Here is a 20,534-nt window from a genome sequence, read left to right as displayed (position 1 = left end):
ATGATTGATTTCAAATTGTTTGGAGATCTTTTTAAATCCCTTCCCAGACTCGTAGTCATCTATAACCTTCTTTCTGAAGGCCTCAGAGAGCTTTTGATCTAGGCATGGTGACGCCGCACACTTCAACAACAAAGAGCAAACCAAACTAAATGTCTGAGGTTTAAATAAGACAGGTTCCTCCAAGATCCTCTCTGACGATGTTCTAATCATTTGCACCTGAGCTGGTGCACCTGATTCTAATTTTAGGTATTTGAAGTAGTGATAAATGCAGGGGTGTACTTACTTTTTCCACATGCGAAATTTGCATTTATGTTTATTTAAATTATATAATGGACTTCAAAATGTAAATGTTTCATGATATTTGTTTTATTATATTACCTTTATCTATCAATATTGTTGAAATGAAGATCAAATAGCTGTTTGTTGAAATATGTTGAAAAAGTCAAAACTTTACATGGGGTGTAATTACTTTTTCACGTGACTGTATGTTGGTTGGTTGGTTTGTCTGTCTGTTTGTGCCCAGTACTACGTCTACATCGTTGCACATAGCATCCCCATACTTTACACACATATTTGCCTTGCCCTGGAATAGACTGTGCCCAATTTTTAACTCTCTCGGCCCAAGGTCCAGCTCAAGGTCACCCAAAACGATGGTCACCCAATCATTTGCGCCTCCCAATTGAAGCCCCGCCCTTCGGGCGAGTACCGTTGCTCGTAATATATAATGGCGAAACAACAATTTTTACCGCTTTGCTTTGAAGAACGGGAATGAAGGGGGAGGAGCGTGTTAATATGTCTGGTTGAAGGCTTTGGGTGGTGAGGGGTCTTGAAGCCAGATTTTAATCTTACAGCCGCCATGTTGGTGCTCAGTCACTGCGATGCGAAGCGAAAGACGCCTCAGAGCTATCACATTCACAATCGCTATGTCGTATGTACTCCCGATACATGTTTCCTTCATTGTAAAAACCACCAAGTCAACAGTTAAAAGGATTTTGAGCCGATAGGTGTTATGGTCTTGGCAAGATCAATGGAGACAGCGATCTGTTAGCTTATACAGAATATACACCGCCCAAATAACTATGTGGAATTCTCTCATGTAGAGATTAAACCCACGTCGTTTGAACTTTGGCAGATGTCATTATTTCCTTTTAATGATCCAAAATGGCCTACAAAAAAGTACATTCCTGCAAGTCCTCGATCTCTGACCGATTTTTCATTTGTTTGTTTGTTACTTGCAAAATCGAAGACTTTTCAAGTATATTGGTTGGTTAACTTTGTTATTCTGTCTGGTTGTCTGTTTGTATGTCAATCAGCTACAATTCACAATTGTCAACAGATCATCATGAAACTTTACCGAGTTGTAGAGGAAGTCACAACTGAGAGCCTATTGATTTTGTATATTGATTGAGCCTATTGATTTTGTGGTCAAAGGTAATCTTGTTGTCAAGTTTCTATCATCATCATTTTTCATCCGATTGACTTGAAAGTTGGACAGGATTTGCAAATTGAGTCACTGAATTGGGAAACCAGCCATTTTTGCGGTCACGTGGTCAAAGGTCAACTCAAGGTTAATCTTCTAAAATCATCAATTTTCATCTGTAAAATTGTCAATTTTCTTCTGATTGACTTGAAAATTAAACAGCAGTTGCATAGTGCCTGACTGAATTGGGAAACAAACTATTTTTTATGTCAAAAGGTCAAAGGTCAATTCAAGGTCGCACAACTCAAAGGAGCAGGAGGACAGGAAGGGGGAGCACGGGAAGGAGCAAGAGTGGAGGGGGAGAACAGGAGGGGAGAGGGATAACATACCCTCAGCCTGTGCTCCTCAGGCACCATTGTTAATCCGACGTGTGTGAACACCATGGGGATGGCACTGCAGGTCTCCCTTTAAAATACCTGCTGTCACTAGCAAATTCCACCTGTCGCTTCGCGGAATATAGAGAAGGAGGGATCTTTATCAACTTTTTAAGTTTTATGTCGTTTTCAGACCTGTGATGCTCTATATACGCCATGCGCCCAAACATAACAGCGGTGAACGAAGGAGCCTTTTTATGTAATCGATCGCCGAGTTTCTTCGTATTGCTTCCCGAGATTGAAGAAGAAGAATTATCAGAAGCAGCCTTTTTCCTTTATGTTTTCAGAATTTGAATTTTTCTTTTTTTGTATACAGATTTGAGGCTTGTGTAAGAGCGAACACATTGAACATGAAAACATGCACAGACACATAAAACATACAATGAAGGGAGCGGGAGACAAGAGGGGGAGAGAGAGAAGTCCTTTTACTGTTGTGTCTACTGTTGGTGTGCACACAAGCACAACAACAGTAGAGGACAGGGACGTCGGTAGATCTGTGGGAGGGGGAAGGGGTAGGGCTGGGGAGGTTGGGAGGGGTACATGGTATAAAGCAAAAGAACACTACGAGGAATTTCAGGAAATACGTTGGGGATTGAAAGAGGCAGATTTGGGGTGTTTTAATGGGGGTAGAAAAGATCTAGGTTTTGGATGGGGTAAGAAAAGAGATGGTGGTGAACAGCTGTTTTAAAGACCTGGGGGGAGGAGAGGGATTGAAGAGAGTGTGGGAGTTTGTTCCAGAGGTGGGAGAAAAGAGGAATGAAAGAGTGAAGGTGAATAGAGAGTCTTGATTTTGGCAGTTTCACCAGAAGAGGGTGGCTGGCAGATCTTGTGCATCCTGCAGGAATATTTTGGGGACAGAGCAGGGGAAGCAAGGCCGAAGAGGAGTCGGTAGAAGACAGAAAGACCACCAAACCTGCCTGCGGTGAGAGAGAGAAAGGCCCTCAGAATCAGCTTCATTGCGGGAGATTCCAATGATTCTGAATGCTTTGGTTTCAACCGCGTGAAGTTGAGCTGGGTGTGAGGCAGGAGCACCAGCCCAGAGGGGAGAGCAGCATTTCATTGAGCTGCGGATGACAGCCTTGTATGTGGTGAGGAGCTCGGAAGTGCCCAAAAAGGACCGCACGACAGAGGATGCCCAGTCGGCGACTGGCTTTGGAGGCCAGCTTTAAAATGTGGTTTTCCCAGGAAAGATAAGGGAGCGGGAGAGGAGTAATAATAAAAAGCAGATAATGAAAATAAAAAGTTTGTGGTTGAGGTTGAATATGATCTGGGCTGTGTATGTTGCCAAAAACGCAGGGGGTAATACAATTTATGTTGTTTTTCATGTCGATGTTTTGGCAATCTCATGAGTAGTTGAGTTTCTTCATCGTGCTTTGAAGAAGAATAAGCGCTTTGTTGCATTATGCACCAATGAGAGCTGAGGATCTGGTCACATGATGGGGGGGACATCAGATCCTCCACTCAGCAGATCCAAGCCCAGCTATGTCATTGTTAGACTGTTGGCCTTATTCAGATTTCACTCCTACTTATTAAGTGTATGGGATCTGATCCTCAAATCCGAATCCAGATTTTGATTACATGCTTTAATTAGTCCATGGGAGTAGATCGTGTTTCCATGCCAAATCAGATTTCAAAAGGCTGAAACAAAATGGTGGCTTAAGAACCCAGTGATATCACAGAGGGCTGACCAAGATGGCATACTGCCATTTTGGTCAGGCCAATTTTGTGTTTTTTTGTGATGAGCACCCCATTAGTCATCTTCAAAAAGGGTATTTTAACACACCCAAACACCCAGTTTTTATTCATGCACTCCCATGGCATTTGAGAAGTCTGCATACAAAGTTTGGGGCTGCTATGTTTTATGGTTTTGGAGTTATGGAGGAGATGGACTGACAGACAGACATACACTCTCTTTTATTAGTACGAGTACAGCCGTTCCCTATGGGAGCAGTATGAAGGGATATTCCTCTCTGGGGTATATAGATTACAGTAGATATAGGCTCTGGCCTCAACAACATCGGGGGTGTGTTCTTTAACCAAGTTTCTTGTCGAGCACTCGCCAAGTGGCTTAAGCACTCAATCAAGCACTCCATTCAAAACCGTTGATAAGGAATCGATGGCTTGGCAAGCGCTGGTTAGCTGTTTAGTAGCTGTACATATCCTGGGTTTCCTCCCTTGCAGCTTTGTCGTAAACAGCAGTAGTGACTGTTTCAAAAGATAATCATACGTGTTTGGGATTTATAATATTTTTCCTCTCACTGGGACCATTGCTCCCAGGAAAATGGTAAGACATGGTGTTTTTAACATTAACACGGCATTTGTTCAAGGAGGAAACCCCTTGGGGAGAGGGGATATTAATAGTATAAGTATTGGTTTGTAACAACATTAATTTAATGCAATTATTACTTTTGTTATTAGAAGCGGCCTTGGAAAAGCGCCACGATAAAGCTAACTTCACACCTATATACACCTCAACGCGCAACTCCCTTGGCGGGGAAATCCCCTTTGGGTGGGGGAGAAGTTAAATCGCTACAACCTCCATCATGTGACCCTTAGTACTCCTGTGAGGTTGGTTGAGATTGGATAAGTAACGATCGAATGTATTGCGGTCAATAATCGTCAGACATACATACATACACACAGACAGACAGACACCAAATTGCGTATTTTAGTATGATAGATGACAGCAGGAACCCTTTAGAATAAATCGCAACACACGGAAGTTTCTCCTTTAGTAATATATGACTTGCAAAAGCAAGTTTTAAAAATCGCATTGTGCTGTGACATGAATCGGCTGTGTTGAGGGGTGTGCTCACCCACCATGCTTTTGGAAGGGGAGTTTCCAATTATTTTTAGTCCCAAAGAGCACACATCATCTTGCCGTGCTGGATTTTTCTGCAACATACAATTTGTGAGCTGGGAAGATAGCTCGGTTGAGTAGCAGTTGAGCTGTCTCATCGAGTTTCGATTGTACACTTGTCGTGGCACTTCGCAGGCAGGGTGTTGCTGTCTTGCTGCAGACACTCGGTCACTGCCATGGGCCTGTACTCTTACCCATTTTAGAATTGCTGCCTCTCATCGTCATCAATGAGTGCGCCTTTCAGTGGTACTTCAATCATGCTGTCGCATCTCGCAAATGTTATGGGGGGATATTACGAATCCTATTGATGTCTTTCAAAAGGAGCAATCCCTATGCTGGAGCTGAACTGTTCTATTAGTGAGAGGGGGTGATGGGGAAGAGGAATAGGTAATTGTCCTAATCGAAATTATTGTCCCCCGTCGCACCGCGGAGCGAAAGGGGGACTATGGTTTTCCCCTCCGTCCGTGTGTCCGTCCGTGCGTGTGTGCGTACGTGCGTGTGTGCGTGCGTGCGTGCGTAAGCGAAGGACCGCATTCGAATTTGGTGTTTGGGTGCAACCCACGTCAAAATCCAAGATGGCCGCCGCCATGTATGTCTGATGCCATGTATGTCTGAACCATGTGAGCTGAATATCTTGAAAAATAAGCGAAGTACCAACTTCTAATCTGGGTTGTGGGTGTATCTAGGCATAAGGAAGAACGCTATTGAAAATTGGGTCGCCACGTCAAAATCCAAGATGGCCACCACCATATATATGTCTGAACCTTGTGAACGAAATATCTTGAAAAATATGCGAAGTACCAACTTATAATCTGGTGTGTGGGTATATCTAGACATAAGGAAGAACCCTATTTAAAATTGGCTCGCCACGTCAAAATCCAAGATGGCCGCCACCATGTATATGTCTGAACCTTGTGAGTGAAATATCTTGAAAAATAAACGAACTACTAACTTCTAATCTGGTGTGTGGGTGTATCTACGCATAAGGAAGTACGCTATTGAAAATTGGGTCGCCACGTCAAAATCCAAGATGGCCGCTGCCATGTATGCCTGAACCTTGTGAGCGGAATATCTTGAAAAATAAGCGAAGTACCAACTTCTAATCTGGTGTGTGGGTGTATCTAGGCATAAGGAAGAACGCTATTGAAAATTGGGTCGCCACGTCAAAATCCAAGATGGCCGCCTCCATGTATGTCTGAACCTTGTGAGCGAAATATCATATCATAGCATGTTTTCTGCGTCTTCCACTTTGTCAACGCACATCACTTCCCCGACGGGGGACCTAGGCGTAACGCTTGTTATCCTTATTTATGGGGTGAGGGTGGGATTGCTGAATCAGTGGCACAATGCGCACTTCCAGATTTGATGCAACCAACGGCCAGGTTATTTATACACACAAATGAATGAACAATGCTCCTGCAAAACCATTCACAGCTGGCTTGCCTCGTCTGTCGTTGCTTCTTTGAGATTATAAACCTTAATACCTCTGAACATCATAATCGTGCATGAGACTGGCCTCTTCGCCTCTTTTGGGGCACTGCTGGTTTGTAAATGCTTCAAGAGACATTCCTGGAAGACCAGCAAGGGTGCTGTAGCATGTCTTCATTGGGAAATGTAACATTGAGTTGTGTTCAATGGAATATAACGACAGTTTCTAAATAGCCTTAGCAATGCTGTTCAACAGAATCAATAATCAGCCGTTGCTTTATTCCTCTCTCTCACCAGTTCTCTGACAATTATTACCGTGCGGCGCTGATCGAAGCGCTGGCCAATACCATAACTCCAGCAGTGGCAGCCAGCAATGAGAGCAGAACGGTGGAAGGCCTACACCCTGATGCCAAGCTGGTCCTCGAGGAGATCACACGCTTCCTTAATATGGAGAAGCTGCTGCCATGCTACAGGCACACGGTCACTGCCAGGTGCCTGTACTTTTCACTACTTTCTCATCGTTGTCTCTCCGAATCTCTTGCTTTATCACCTGGCGTGTTACTCAAACATCATTTGAGTTGTAATTGATGACCCGCTGTCTATGGTAATGTGTTGATCTCGTGGTTTTCAAGCCAGATTGATATCCCAGATGTTATCAGCTGAAGGTGGCATAACCACACATTTGGATTGCCAGGTTCTGAAAAACCAATCTTGGTCTCAGGAAAAGTAATTTAGTTTGGTGCCAAAATGTTTCCAAGGAAAAGGCCACGCCACCCACAATTCCCTTGAAGGAAAAAAACCACCAAAAGCACAAAGTGAATTCGACCTCGTTTGATTAATCTTACCTGCCCTGGTGCATGCCCCTACAGAATACTGCTTGTCCACATGGGGAAGTAGCCACCGCACGAAAAAGGTGAATGTGCACCCCAGACTACAGATCATCTTGTGCAGGACTGCCCCATACATCGCCTAGACTCCTAGAAGGAGGATGGCAAGAACTGCAGGACCTGACCACAGGGCCCGGGGCGAGCTGAAAACAGCCCAGAGACACGCCCCACAAAAAAGAAGAATGTGATTAATCTTCCCTGTCAAGGCAGGAGTGCCCCAAGGCAGCGTTCTCTGCCTCATCCTATTCCTAATCTTCACCAATGATCGATCTGACTCTCGAGTCTAGAAAATCCTCTTTATATATTTGCTGGTGACTGCACCCTCTGCCGTGAGGTCCCTCATCCTTCAAACAGACAGGCAGCAGCCTCTTCCTGCTCCTTAGACCTTGACAAAATCATCAGCTGGTCAAGCCCTTGGAACATGTCTTTCAATCCCGAGAAATTCCACACACTCACACTCTCTCTCTCCGAAAGCACCGTTCTGCAAACCCTCCCATCTACTTTCTGAACAACCCTCTCGAATATGTTCAGTCAGTCAAACTTTTGGGACTCACTCTCAGACATGATCTCTCTTGAGCAAGCCACATTTTAAAGTTGGCCTCTAAAGCCACATGTCGATCAGGCATCCTCCGTCGTGCAGTCCTTCCTTGGCTCACCTGAACGAACTCCTGTCCACCGACAAGGCTTTCATTCTTAGCTTGCTGGAGTACTGCTCCCCCCTCTAGGCTGATACCCCTGGGTCACATCTTGCTCAGCCTGACACCATGGAAACCAAGGCCTTCAAGATCATTGGAATCTCTCGTGATGAAGTTGAGTCTATGGGCCCATCACTTCGACAGAGTCGAGATGTCGGTGGTCTTTTTGTGTTCTTCCACCTCCTTTCTGGTCTTGCAAGGTCTACCAGCAACCCTGTCCAAGTGAAACTGCCAAAATCCAGAACCATACTCCCCACCACTCATTTGTTCCTCCTTTTCCCCCCTGTGGAACCAACTTTCAGACAACCTTCAATTTCATTCTTCCCTCCAAGTCTTCAAGACAGCTGTGCACCACCATCTCAAATCATCCCCAATCCAAAACCATGATCTTTTCTACACCCATTGAACCACCCTCCACCCCTCCCAAAATTTTGCTTCTGTATCCATTTTGTCCACACCTTGCGTTCTTCCCTCTTTATTATCTGTTTCTCCATTTCCATATATGTTCTCCCTCTGCCTTGCTGTTGGACGTTTCCCCCTTCTCCTGCTGTTTATTTTGCCATGTTATGTCCTGATCCATTATTCTCTTCCACGAGCCTTGACTGTGTACAACAACAACAACAACAACAACAACAACAACAGGCATTTTAAGGCCATTTTCCCTGCTAGAGCGGGGGTTAGCCTTGTGGTCCCCATGACAATCTTCTCCATTTTGCCCTATTTTCTGCATCTCCCCTTGTTAACCCCCTTGCCCACATTTCTTCTTCCACCATCTTTAGCCAAGTCTTTCTCGGTCTTCCCCGTGCTCTACTTCCTTCTACATTCATATCCATCACTCTTCTCAACCAGTCACTTTCATCCTTCCTCAACACATTGCCAAACCATCTCAACCTGTTTCTCTTCACAGCATCAATCACAGGCTCTATTCCCATCATCTTTCGCAATTCATCATTTGTCTTCCTCTCTCTCAACGAGTTGTGTATACAAAAATAATCTTGGTTTTAACCAGTTTGCTGAACCTTGGTTTGACTTTCATGTTCACTTTACACAGGCGTATCGATCAATCAGTCAATCATGTATTCTTGTGTCCCATTTCTGGGTTTTGGTGAGTATTTTAGTGTACATGACCACTCACCTGTCCTGCACTTGTGGATCTGGGCTGCCTTCGGAAATTAACATGGGAATTTGTGCCAGTTGAGGGAAGAAACAAATCTTAAACCCACTTTTATCACGGTATCGATTGCATGCGCACAGAGCCTTATATATGCTTACATTGTGTGTTACTTCATCTGTTTCGATGAAGTTCCACCCCCACCCCATAAAGATGACTCTCCTGGTGTGGTAGAGTTTTCCTCGTACCAAATCTATTTTTTTTTTTCTAACAACTATGTTCAACTGAGAGCAAGTCTAATAAAAATTAACTTGTGTTTCTAGACAGTCAATCTTGAATGGTTCACAAATCTGCATGAAATACCATGCTGTGAGTTTGAATCGTTTTTGCTTTGGTTTGTCGACCACGCATCTTCTCATAGCTGATTCATTTTGTACCCTGTAAACCTCGAGCTCACGTAACTTTACAGACGGAGCTGAAACCAGTTTTGATCCGATATGAAGTGCTGGTGTAAACGCGGTAGTAGCGAGCTACAGGTAGAGAATGTAGAAATTCGCAATTTTAAGTATTTGGAGAAACTTACTTGTCCCGTCACTCTTCCCCGCATGGTAGCTGTTTGCGTGCAGTCCGTGTGCTGCAAAAGAACGGACACATTCCCAGCGAGCCTGGCCTTTTCCAGGCATATGCCCAGTACGGCATTTTCATTGATGTACGGCTTGCTGCTCTGCATGCGCTCGTGGATTACACCAGGGGTACTGCGTAATCGATTTTGACTATTGGACTGTCTCGTTCTTGCTGTTACTTTCACTCTTACCTGATTCACTCACCCTCTCAGTCCATGCACCCCTCTGACAACTGGTCCATCGCAGCTCATTGTCCCAAGTTCCATCCTCTTTATTTGTGCAAGTAGTAGTATACCTGCCCTCACTCACCTCTTCTCCGATCTTAATTCCTATGAACCTTTTTAATTGTAACCTACTTTTCTTGTATTTCCATGATGCTGCTCTCTGATGAGCCCAGCTTGCCTGATCTTCTCATTCTGATTGTTATGCTTCCTGTTTAACAATAATTATTTACTCAGTCGATACAAGTTGTTATTATTCATCCAGTCGAATTAAAACGGTAAAAGTTTATAATTGATAGACGCTGGACTTATTAGTCGATAAAGTCGACGTTTCGGCGAGTATCCACTCGCCCTGATTACGGCAGATGTTGAAGTGAAGAAGAAGCTTGAGAATTTCCACGTGAACTCCGCCGGTGGTATGGTGAGTTGGTCGGTACACCAGTCCGGGAGTTATGTGATAGTTGCAGACCCCATGGGAGAGATGTTATAGCCCTGTCCCATGTACGTGAACAGATGAAATCACAAACCGCCCTTTTTGTTGAGAGATGGTGATCCAGGCCTTTCCCAAATTGATTCCTTTACACCTCGAGCAAAGCACTTTTTTTTCTCTGTCTAAGATGACCACTTGACTTATCAAAGCCATGACCAGGCAGGTTCTTCCAACATGATTCATCACAGTTGGGAAAGAGCTGAATCGTCCCCTTTCAACAAAAAGGGCGGTTTGCGATTTCATCTGTTCACGTACATGGGACAAGGTTAAACATCTCTTTGATGCCGTCTACAACTGTCACGTGATGCCCAGATTGGTTTGCAGACGAGCCGACATCCAGGGCGGAATTATACAAAGAACTGGGGAGTGAGCGAAGTAGGTCGGTCTAATGCAGGTGAGAATAGGGGCCGGGTACCTGATATCTCCGGGTACCAGGTGCCGTCAGCACGGAGATTGTAGAGCAAGCTAGGGGCCAATGAAATAGGTTAAGTACAGGTGAATATAAGAACCAGACACCCTCAGGTACCTGGCAACTCCAGGTACCAGGTGCCTTCAGGGCAGCATTTAAGTCTTGGGAATTCTTCATTTTAAAATACTTACTTCTTATGTCGTGCTTTATTACTTTAAAATACTTCTTATGTCGTGCCACCGGTATTCAATTGGGAAAAGACTAAAGCGACCGGATGAGAGGAAAACCCAAAGAATAAGAAGGGTGAAGGAAGAACAAATCTGATTTATTAACTACACTACAAGAGGAAACTAAAGGCAGCAAGAATATACAAAAGGAGGAAATAAAAGGACATAGGGCAACCTTATACACTCCCACTAAGATGACCACTTGACTTATCAAAGCCGTGACCAGGCAGGTTCTTCCAACATGATTCATCACAGTTGGGAAAGAGCTGAATCGTCCCCTTTCAACAAAAAGGGCGGTTTGCGATTTCATCCGTTCACGTACATGGGACAAGGCTAAACATCTCTTTGATGCCGTCTACAACTGTCACGTGACGCCCAGATTGGTTTGCAGACCAGTGCACCCTACGACCGACGGAGATCATGTGGCGATTCTCGAGCTCTTTCTTCACCTCATTAGCTGCTGTGACCAAAGTGGGTGGATACTCGCGAACCATCGGCTTTACCGACTCGTACGTCCAGTTGTTTTCAATTGTAAACTTTTACTGTAATACTTCTTTACTGTATCCTGTGTTCCATAAAGTGGCTGCACGTGTAGAATGCCAATAAAAACAAGAATGGAATTTCGCAAACGGTACCTTAACCGTTTCGATCATCATTGGTTGCCAAACAATTTCTTATGCAGTGGACACGAGTTCAGAGATTCTGCAGTGGCTCCTCCATCTGGTCCAAAACGACCCCGTTTCATTTGTCCGGTAAGATTTTTGGAATTCTTCATGCAATCCTTGCTCGTTGTCAGTCTTGGGAATTCTTCATTTTAAAATACTTGCAAATGCATCCACTGAAAATATCTTCAGTCCAGGAGAAAAAAACAAAACAAAACCACCTTTAGAGGCCATTTTTCCCCGCAAAGCGGGGGTTGGCCTTTTTCGGGAACCGTGGTTGTTGTTGTTTTTCGGTCCCCTATTTGAATATCTGAAATACTGAATATACTGAAAATATCTATATCAGTCCAGGAGAAATGTTTTAAATTTCATGTGAATCTTTGTTGTGGCTTCTCAAGAACCATGTAGTCGTCTAAACGTGTGTGTCATTCGCGTTTCATTCACCGCCCTTTGCAGGCACAAGATACTCACCATGCTCATTGAAGAGCCACCTTTATTTCGGAAATCCGAGTCTACACTTTGCACCGAAGCGCTTGTGGACCAGCTGTGGAAGCTGATAAACTCAGGTGATTATGTTTCTTGGCTAGATGACATGTTTTTGTGAGGTCTCATCAACTGAAGACATTCCAGTAGTTCAATGATTGTGGTTTTTCTGACTACGAGGTTTCCCTGGCTCACACTTCCACTGACTTGGAAAATGCTCTTACTTTATTTGGTACTGGCTGGAAGCCTGTGGTAAAATACCACGATAGAAAAAAAAAAAGGACGCTTTTTTTATTGCTCTGATTTAAAATTTTTATTATTGCCCTCAACTCCCTCCCCCGACTGTCACCCTGTGCTCCCAGACCCCCACACCTCCATCTGCCCCTCCCAGACTTTCCAACCCCTCCCTGACCATTCATCCCCTCCCAGACCCTCAACCCCCTCCCCAGACAATCACCCCATGCTCCCAGACCCCCACACCTCATCTACCCTCCCCCCCCCACACACCTCCCAGCTCCCCACTCCTCTCTGCCACTCCCTCCCTCGCATTGTGGGTCGGGGGAGGGGGAAACCTACCCCTCCCCCTACCTGTGGGGTAGGGGGAGGGGTAGGGGGGAAGGAGGGGGGGAAAGGGAGGGGGAGGGGGAAAAAGGGAGGGGGAGGGGAGAAGGGGAGGAGGTAGGGTGGAGGGGGAAGGGAGGGGTAGGGGAGGATGGAGGGGGAAGGGGGAGGGAAGGGGAGGGCCAGTCAACAATGACGTTGCAGTTCTCATGGTCGAAGAGCAGCACAACAATCGCGACATCGTCCTGCATCTTCGCAACAGCACGAAGCGGATTTTGGAGACTCACCGATCCTGTGACGCCCTCCAGTACCGGCGTTGCCGGGCGGGGGAAGGGAGACCCGTACATTCCCAACCCGTACATTCGCCCTCTCGACTCAAGCTCACTCGGACAAAAGCCTCGCACAAATTACACCGTGAAGGCCCAATGGCCATGTCTATGCCACAAATCAAGTACGTGAGCGAGTCGGGCACACTGAATTGAAAATATATAGAACGCTCAGACTCCGTGAAAAGTGAAGCCGCCGTGTCGCCATCTTGGTAAGCACGACTCGACCAACTCGCTTCGTGGATCTCGTTTGTTTTGAACGTGCGAATTACATGCGAACGCGTAACTGTGAGTTTATGGCGGCAAGGAGCATCACGTGATCGCTCTGAGCGAATCAGCGCGCTGCGCTGCCACCTGATCAGATTCCGTGTGTAATATTCCTCGCTGAAATGCGCTGAGGTAAATATGAATAAAAAATATGGATCTCGTAAAGATACAACAACACACAACATGCATTTTAAGGCCATTTTCCCTGCGAGAGCGGGGGTTAGCCTTGCGGTCCCCATGACAATCTTCTCCATTTTGCCCTATTTTCTGCATCTCTCCTTGTTAACCCCCTTGCCCGCATTTCTTCTTCCACCATCTTTAGCCAAGTCTTTCTCGGTCTTCCCCGTCCTCTACTTCCTTCTACATTAATTTCCATCACTCTTCTCAACCTGTCACTTTCATCCTTCCTCAACACATGACCAAACCATCTCAACCTGTTCCTCTTCACAGCATCAATCACAGGCAATATTCCCATCATCTTTCGCAATTCATCATTTGTCTTCCTCTCTCTCAATGATACTCCGCACATCCATCGAACCATTCGCATTTCCACCCTTTCCAGCCTTCGTTGCTGCTCTACGTTCATTACCCATGTCCCGCTCCCATAAATCATAACACTTCTCACACATGCAGCATACACCTTTCCCTTCAGCTTCAGCGACACTCTCCTCCTCATCAGCACGCCACTCAGTTCCCGAAACTTCTTCCATGCACATCTCACTCGAGCAACCATTGCCGAGTCTGATCCACCTTCTCCATTCAGCATGTCTCCGAGGTAGCAAAATGTTTTCACACCTTCCAGCTTCACGCCGTCTCCAAGATCCAACTCAACATTTCCTCCATCTGCAGCTCCCTCTGTGCACACCTTACATTTTAATGTAGCTGCCACACTGGTAACACTCAGCGCACATTGTACATTGAATGGAGTTCACTCCGACACCCTTCCTGCACACAGCACACGGCCACTTCCCAGTTCTTTCCACCTCACCACATGCTTTACCACTTGCCATCACCTTCGTCTTTCCGATATTCACCTTCAGACCTTTTGTCTCCATACATTCCTTCCACTTGTTCATCTTTTCCTTCAGTCCATCCATACTTTCCGCAATCAACACCAGATCATCTGCATACAACAACTCCCACGGTAAACCCTCCTTTACGTTCTGAGCCAGCACCTCCATCACAGCTACAAATAGTAGTGGACTTACTACCGACCCCTGATGCACTCCCACCTTCACCTCAAACTCACCACTGTTCCCGTCCTTCGTCCTTACAGCTGTGCGCGCTCTTTTGTACATTGCCATCACTACTCTGATCAACCATTCCTCCACTCCTAACTTCCTCAATGCCCATGTCAATACTTTGCGTGGAACCCTATCGAATGCTTTCTCCAGATCAACAAACCCAAAAAACAACTTCTTCCTCTTCTCCATGTACTTCTCCTGCAACTGCCTCACAATGAAAAGCGCATCTGTCGTTCCTCTTCCTGGCATAAATCCAAACTGCATTTCGTCGATCTTCACTTTCTTCCTTATCCTCCTCTCCAACACCCTTTCCAATACCTTCATTCCATGCTCCAATAACTTTATCGCTCGGTACGAGCCACACTCCAGAGGGTCACCTTTCCCCTTGTATAGAGGGACGAGGGTACTCAGTTCCAAATCCACTGGAATGCGGCCTTCTTTCACCACCAGATTACAGATCTCTGTCATTCTCTTCAGACCCCAACTTCCTGCTGCCATCAACATATCTCCCACAACTCCCGTCGGCCCTCCCGCTTTTCCACTCTTCATTGCTTTTATCGCTTCCTCAACTTCCTTCTCAGTTATCTTCTCTGGCGGTCCTAAAACTGGGTTACTCTCTGTGTTGCCATCCCATTCATTCTCTGTATTCAACAGCATTTCCATATATCTTTTCCATCTTCCTTTAATTCCATCTGGGTCGACAACGATTTGTCCCACTTCATCCTTCAAGCAACTCACCCCTATCACATCACACCTCTCTTTCGCTATGTGCTTTGCAATCCTGAATACTCAAACGTATTTTTGACTCGAAGGTCTCAAACTCATTTTGCAAAAAATGTTCGTTTCCCATGAATCGTACACTTTTCAAAATCCAATCTCACCCCTCCCCTCCAAATCCTCCCCATCACCCATCCCTTTCAAATCTCCCCCCACACCCCTCCCCTCCGAGACTCTCCCTCGCTCCTCCCCTCCTAGACTCCCCTCTCACCCCTCCTCCTCAAAGCATCCTCCCTGCTTCTTCCCCCTTCCAACTTTCACCTTCATCTCCCCAAACCTTCTGCCTCGCTCTTCCCCTCCTCAAATAACACCTCACTGTGCCTCACCCAATCTCCATCAAACCTTTTGTCCGCCCCATTCTTCCCTTTCTCCAAGCTATTCTGAAATCTCTGAAATCTCTGACACACCTTCAACAGCTCTCCCTACCTCTTCCTCCTCTTCCACATCTTACCCTACCCCTCCCCCCCCCCCCTGTTCTGGACCCGATGCTCCCCCTTCCTCTTCATTAACGGTATGGACCTCAAACATCCGGGGCCTTCGCTCAAACTTGACTGACCTCTCCATACAGGTTGCTTCTGACAAACCAGATGTGATCTGCTTAACAGAAACTTTCCTCCTTCATGATATCTCTGATGCCTTGGTATCTCTCCCAGGTTACTCCCTCCTCCGGTATGATAGACCTGAGCCTCGTCCTGGAGGTGGGGTTGCTATCTTTATAAAAAAACTCTCTTCCTCACTCGCCCTCCACTGCCCTCTCTCCACCTCACCCCCAGGAATACCTTTGGCTACGGCTTCCCCTTCGCTCCCACCTTTTGTTCATATGTGTGTTGTACCGTCCACCAAACAGCGATGACTCCATCTACATCTCACTGTCTGATAATATGGACCAACTTATATCTACCCATCCCAACTCTCTCTTCCTCATATGTGGTGATTTCAATTGTCACCATGCCAGTTGGCTGGGTGTGGGTACCTCTCTCACCAGCCATGGCTCTTCAGCAAAGGACTTCTGCGACTCACTGGGACTGACACAATCTGTCAATTTCCCGACCCGGATCTCAGTCAACGGAGCATCTTCTCTTCTGGATTTGGTTATGACAAACTTCCCTGAAAATGTCTGCTGCTCTTCTTCTGCTCCAATCGGCTCATCTGATCATGTCCTTGTCAAAGTGGACATCTCTCTGACCATTCTCAGAGAGCCTCCTCAGCGTCGACGAGTCTGGCATTTCACTCAGGCCAACTGGCACGGTCTTCAAGCAGCCATCAATCATCTGGACTGGTCTCCCATCTCTACCGCCTCTGACATCAACTCATCCTGGGAATTCTTTCAAAGTAAATTGCTCTCTCTCATGCACAGATTTATACCATCTCATCTTCAGTTGTCATACCCTTCCTCCCGTCCATGGTACACGGAATCTTGTGGTGAGGCTGTTGCCCTGAAACAACTTGCTTTCGTCTCCTGGAAAGCAAATCCAACGGAAGGAAATCTCATTTCCTTTCACAAAGCCCGAAACAAGTGTGTGTCCACCCTCAGGGGAGCCAGGAAACAATATCTCACCATTCTCAAGACCGAACTCTCTTATCTGTCTCCCTCTTCCAAATCCTGGTGGTGTCTGGTCAAATCTGTTTCTGGTGTTTGTTCCCCCTCCATCCCCTCCCTCACCTCAAACGGCTTAACGGCTGACTCCGCACGTGAAAAAGCTGAATGCCTCAACTCTGTGTTTGCCTCTAAATCTTTGTCCCAAACCCATCCCTCTCTGTACCCACCGTACCCAGTCGTACCCAGCTGCTCCTGGACTCTGTGTCCTTTCCTCCTGACAAGGTGGAAAAGTTTCTGTCAACCCTCGATTCTGATTCTGCAACTGGTCCTGACGGCATCAGCCCACGGGTCCTAAAATCATGTTCTTCTGCTCTTTCACTCCCTCTTTCTGTTCTCTTCACCCTCTCTTTTGCTCAAGGTCATCTGCCATCTGCTTGGAAATCAGCCAACATCACCGGTTTGCACAAAAAAGGTGCAAAAACAGATCCCAGCAACTGCAGACCAATCAGCCTTCTCCCAATTATCAGCAAAGTCATGGAATCCATCATTGCTTCAGATATTAAATCTTTCCTCTTCTCCAATGGCTTGATCTCTGATCATCAATTTGGTTTCAGACCTGGTCACTCTACTCTGGACATGCTGCTTCTGCTTTCTCAACAATGGATGGAGGTCCTCAACGCCAAACAGGAAATTAGAGCTGTCTCCCTTGACATTTCACGTGCCTTCGATACGGTCTGGCACCCTGCTCTGCTCACCAAACTCTCCTCCTTTGGTATCCATGGAAATCTCCACGCATGGCTGGCGGACTTCCTCTCTGGTCGTAGTCAACGTGTGGCCCTGAATGGGTTTCTCTCATCTCCTCTTCCTGTTCAGGCTGGAGTTCCCCAAGGTAGTGTTCTGGGCCCTGTGCTTTTTCTGGTCTTCATCAATGATCTCTCTGACTCTCTTGAAAATCCTCTCTATCTCTTTGCTGACGACTCTACTCTCTGTCGCTCCATTCCTCATCCCTCAGATCGGCAGTCTGCAGCCTCCTCACTCTCTGCAGACCTGGACAAAATCACAGACTGGTCAAACAAGTGGAACATGTCTTTCAATCCTGACAAATCTCACACTCTTCCAATGTCTCTCCGAAAGGACCGACTGGACAACCCTCCCATCTACTTTCTCAACAATCCTCTCCAAGAAGTTCTGTCGCTCAAGCTTTTGGGTCTCACTATCTGCCATGATCTTTCTTGGGGAAACCACATTTCCAAGCTGGCCTCCAAAGCCAGTCGCCGACTGGGCATCCTCCGTCGTGCGAAGTCCTTCCTTGGCACACCTGAGCTCCTCACCATATACAAGGCTTTCATCCGCAGCTCAATGGAATACTGTTCCCCCCTCTGGGCTGGTGCTCCTGCCTCACACCTTACTCGGCTTCACGCTGTTGAGGCCAAAGCTTTCAGAATCATTGGAATCTCCTGCGATGTAGTCAACACCGAGGGCCTTTCACTCACTCACCGCAGGCAGGTTGGTGATCTTTCTGTCTTCTACCGACTCCTCTCCGGCCTTGCTCCCCCAGCTCTCTCTGTGCTCTGTCCCCCCAATATTCCTTCAGGTCGTACAAGATCTGCCTGCAACCCTCTTATGGTTAAACTGCCAAAGTCTAGGCTGTCTGCTCACCTTCACTCTTTCATTCCCCTTTTCTCCCGCCTCTGGAACAAACTCCCCCACTCCCTTCAATCCCACTCCCCCCTCCAGGTCTTTAAAACAGCTGTTCACCACCATCTCTTATCTTCCCCCATCGAAAACCTTGATCTTTTCTACCCCCGGTAATTCACCCCAGAGTCCTTGCAGTGTTCATATGTTTTATTCCTCTCCCACCTCCCCCCAAGTCCTCCCGATGTCCCTGCTCTCAAATGTTGTGTTTGTGTCCTTCCCCCTCTTCCTCCTCTCTTTTGTGTCCTTCCCCCTCTCTCCCCATCTTGTCTGCCACTCCCCTTGTTTTTTGTGTTTTGTGTGTCGGTTTGTCTTTTTGTGAGATTCATGTTAGCTCTTTCACGAGCCTCGATCTTGTATACAAAAAAAAAAAAAAAAAAAAAAAAAAAAACTGCTTTCTGACCCTCTTCCGAATCCAAGCGTCCTCCGAACATTTTCCTACATGCCTCCTGCGCCTTTGCTACCTCTTTCTTTGCAGCCTTCCTGGCTGCCTTATAACTTTCATGCTCTGCTGTTTCTGCTCCCGTACCCTTCGCCTTCTCCCACTCCTTGAACTTCTTCCTCTTCTCGTCAATCCTCTTTCCAACTTCACCATCCCACCACCATGTTTCCGAGTGCCTCGGTGGTCCTTTTGTCCATCCACATACCTCACCAACGGCTCCCAACCCGAGACGGCTCCCGAGATCGAGAACTTCCGGCTTCCGGTTCCTCGGGCGAGTGAAGCGTTCTTCGAGCTCTCCACGGCATCGAAGTTTAAGTGTTTGCCCATTCTTGTCTTTGTCAAATTTCCACTGGTTATTTTGCTGTGTACGTGTTATTGTGTGTTTCTGGTTGGTATTGGTTTGTAATTCGTACAAACTTGTGTGTAGTTAATCGTTTTCTGGGTCGTACCTCGTGCGCGGCCTGGTAACTTGGGGCTTCCCTCCCCCCGTTGGTGTTTTGTCGATTTGGGTTCTTTCCTTCACTGTATTGCTTGTTTCTTTTATTTTATTTTCTCCCCCTCACCTCACCTCCCTAGACAAAGAATTCTATATTGATTCTTTCTCTCCTCCCGGACACGTTGCTTGTTCGCTCTCCTCCTCGTCTCGACTTGCGCCCCGCCCCCTGTATCTCGTTTTTCTTCCGCCTCTGCTCCTTCTTTCTCAAATCCACGTTCTCGTTTGGAGACTTTTCCCAGATTGTTTTTCATGGTTTTCATGGTTCTGTTTGGATATTGTTGGAATATGTTTAAACCGCAGCCGTGATGCTGACGCCCTATGTTTAAACCGCAGCCGTGATGCTGACGCCCTATGTTTAAACCGCAGCCGTGATGCGATCTCGTAAAGATGAAAGGAAAAAAAACCTATGTGGTGTGAATGGCAATGTTCCTCGCTGAAATGTGAAAAAACGCAATCGCTTTTCGCTCTGAAATACGTGCGAACGCGTAACTGAGTTAATGGCGGCAAGGAACATCACGTGATCGCTCTGAGCGAATCAGCGCGCTGCTCTGCCACCGGTCAGATTCCGTGCATAATATTCCTCGCTGAACTGCGCTGAGGTAAAAATATGGTAAAAAAATATTATGAAATTTTTTTTTTAGGTCGGCCATGTTCTTCCCAGGCTCAATGGCCATGTCTATGCCAAATATCAAGCACGTGAGCCTCTCCGTTTAGCAGTCTATCGGTAACATTACACGCACACAAACTGTGTTTTATATATATAGATACACATACATATAAATATCGGAGGCCTCGACAGAGTGGCCGGGCTGAGGTCTCTGGGACGGAGGTGACGCTTTGGTCTTATTGTTTTAGACTCGGTTGCAAAAAACGGGAAGAAAATTCGATGAAAGTTACCGTTTATAGAACAAAATGCATTTTAAAGAAATGAAGGCCTGTCCATTGAGACTCCCTCACGGCTTTATCTAGACTCTAATTCACCATCTGATTTCATTTTTCACAGTCGGTACGATGGTTTGAGACTCAGTTGCAAAAAAACGGGAAGAAAATTCGATTAAAGTTACCGTTTACAGAACAAAATGCATTTTTAAAGGCCTGTAAGAAAAAGGCCATGGATTGAGACTCCCTCACGGCTTTATCTCGACTCTCATTCACCATCACAGTCGCTGAGATGGTTCAAGTCTCAGTTTCAGCTGAAGTTGAGAAAATTGGTGAAATGTATTCCAAGAGCCGTTT

General features: G+C 46.2%; 1 protein-coding gene across 5 annotated transcripts in view; it reads left to right on the top strand.

The window, feature by feature from the left end:
- Positions 1-20,534, top strand: part of TAF2 (TATA-box binding protein associated factor 2) — a 162,170-nt gene that overhangs the window by 113,423 nt on the left and 28,213 nt on the right. For all 5 annotated transcript variants that reach the window (XM_068134798.2, XM_078767761.1, XM_078767762.1 and 2 more), the window contains exons 19-22: positions 6,440-6,633; positions 9,448-9,587; positions 11,488-11,557; positions 11,924-12,033. In XM_068134798.2, the coding sequence (XP_067990899.2) occupies positions 6,440-6,633; positions 9,448-9,587; positions 11,488-11,557; positions 11,924-12,033 (514 nt within the window). The remainder of the gene's footprint in view (positions 1-6,439; positions 6,634-9,447; positions 9,588-11,487; positions 11,558-11,923; positions 12,034-20,534) is intronic.

This window comes from Myxine glutinosa, chromosome 13 (genome assembly GCF_964187855.1).
Source record: "Myxine glutinosa chromosome 13, kmMyxGlut1.1, whole genome shotgun sequence".
Lineage (NCBI taxonomy): Eukaryota > Metazoa > Chordata > Myxini > Myxiniformes > Myxinidae > Myxine > Myxine glutinosa.
This window is presented reverse-complemented; position numbering and strand designations above follow the sequence as displayed.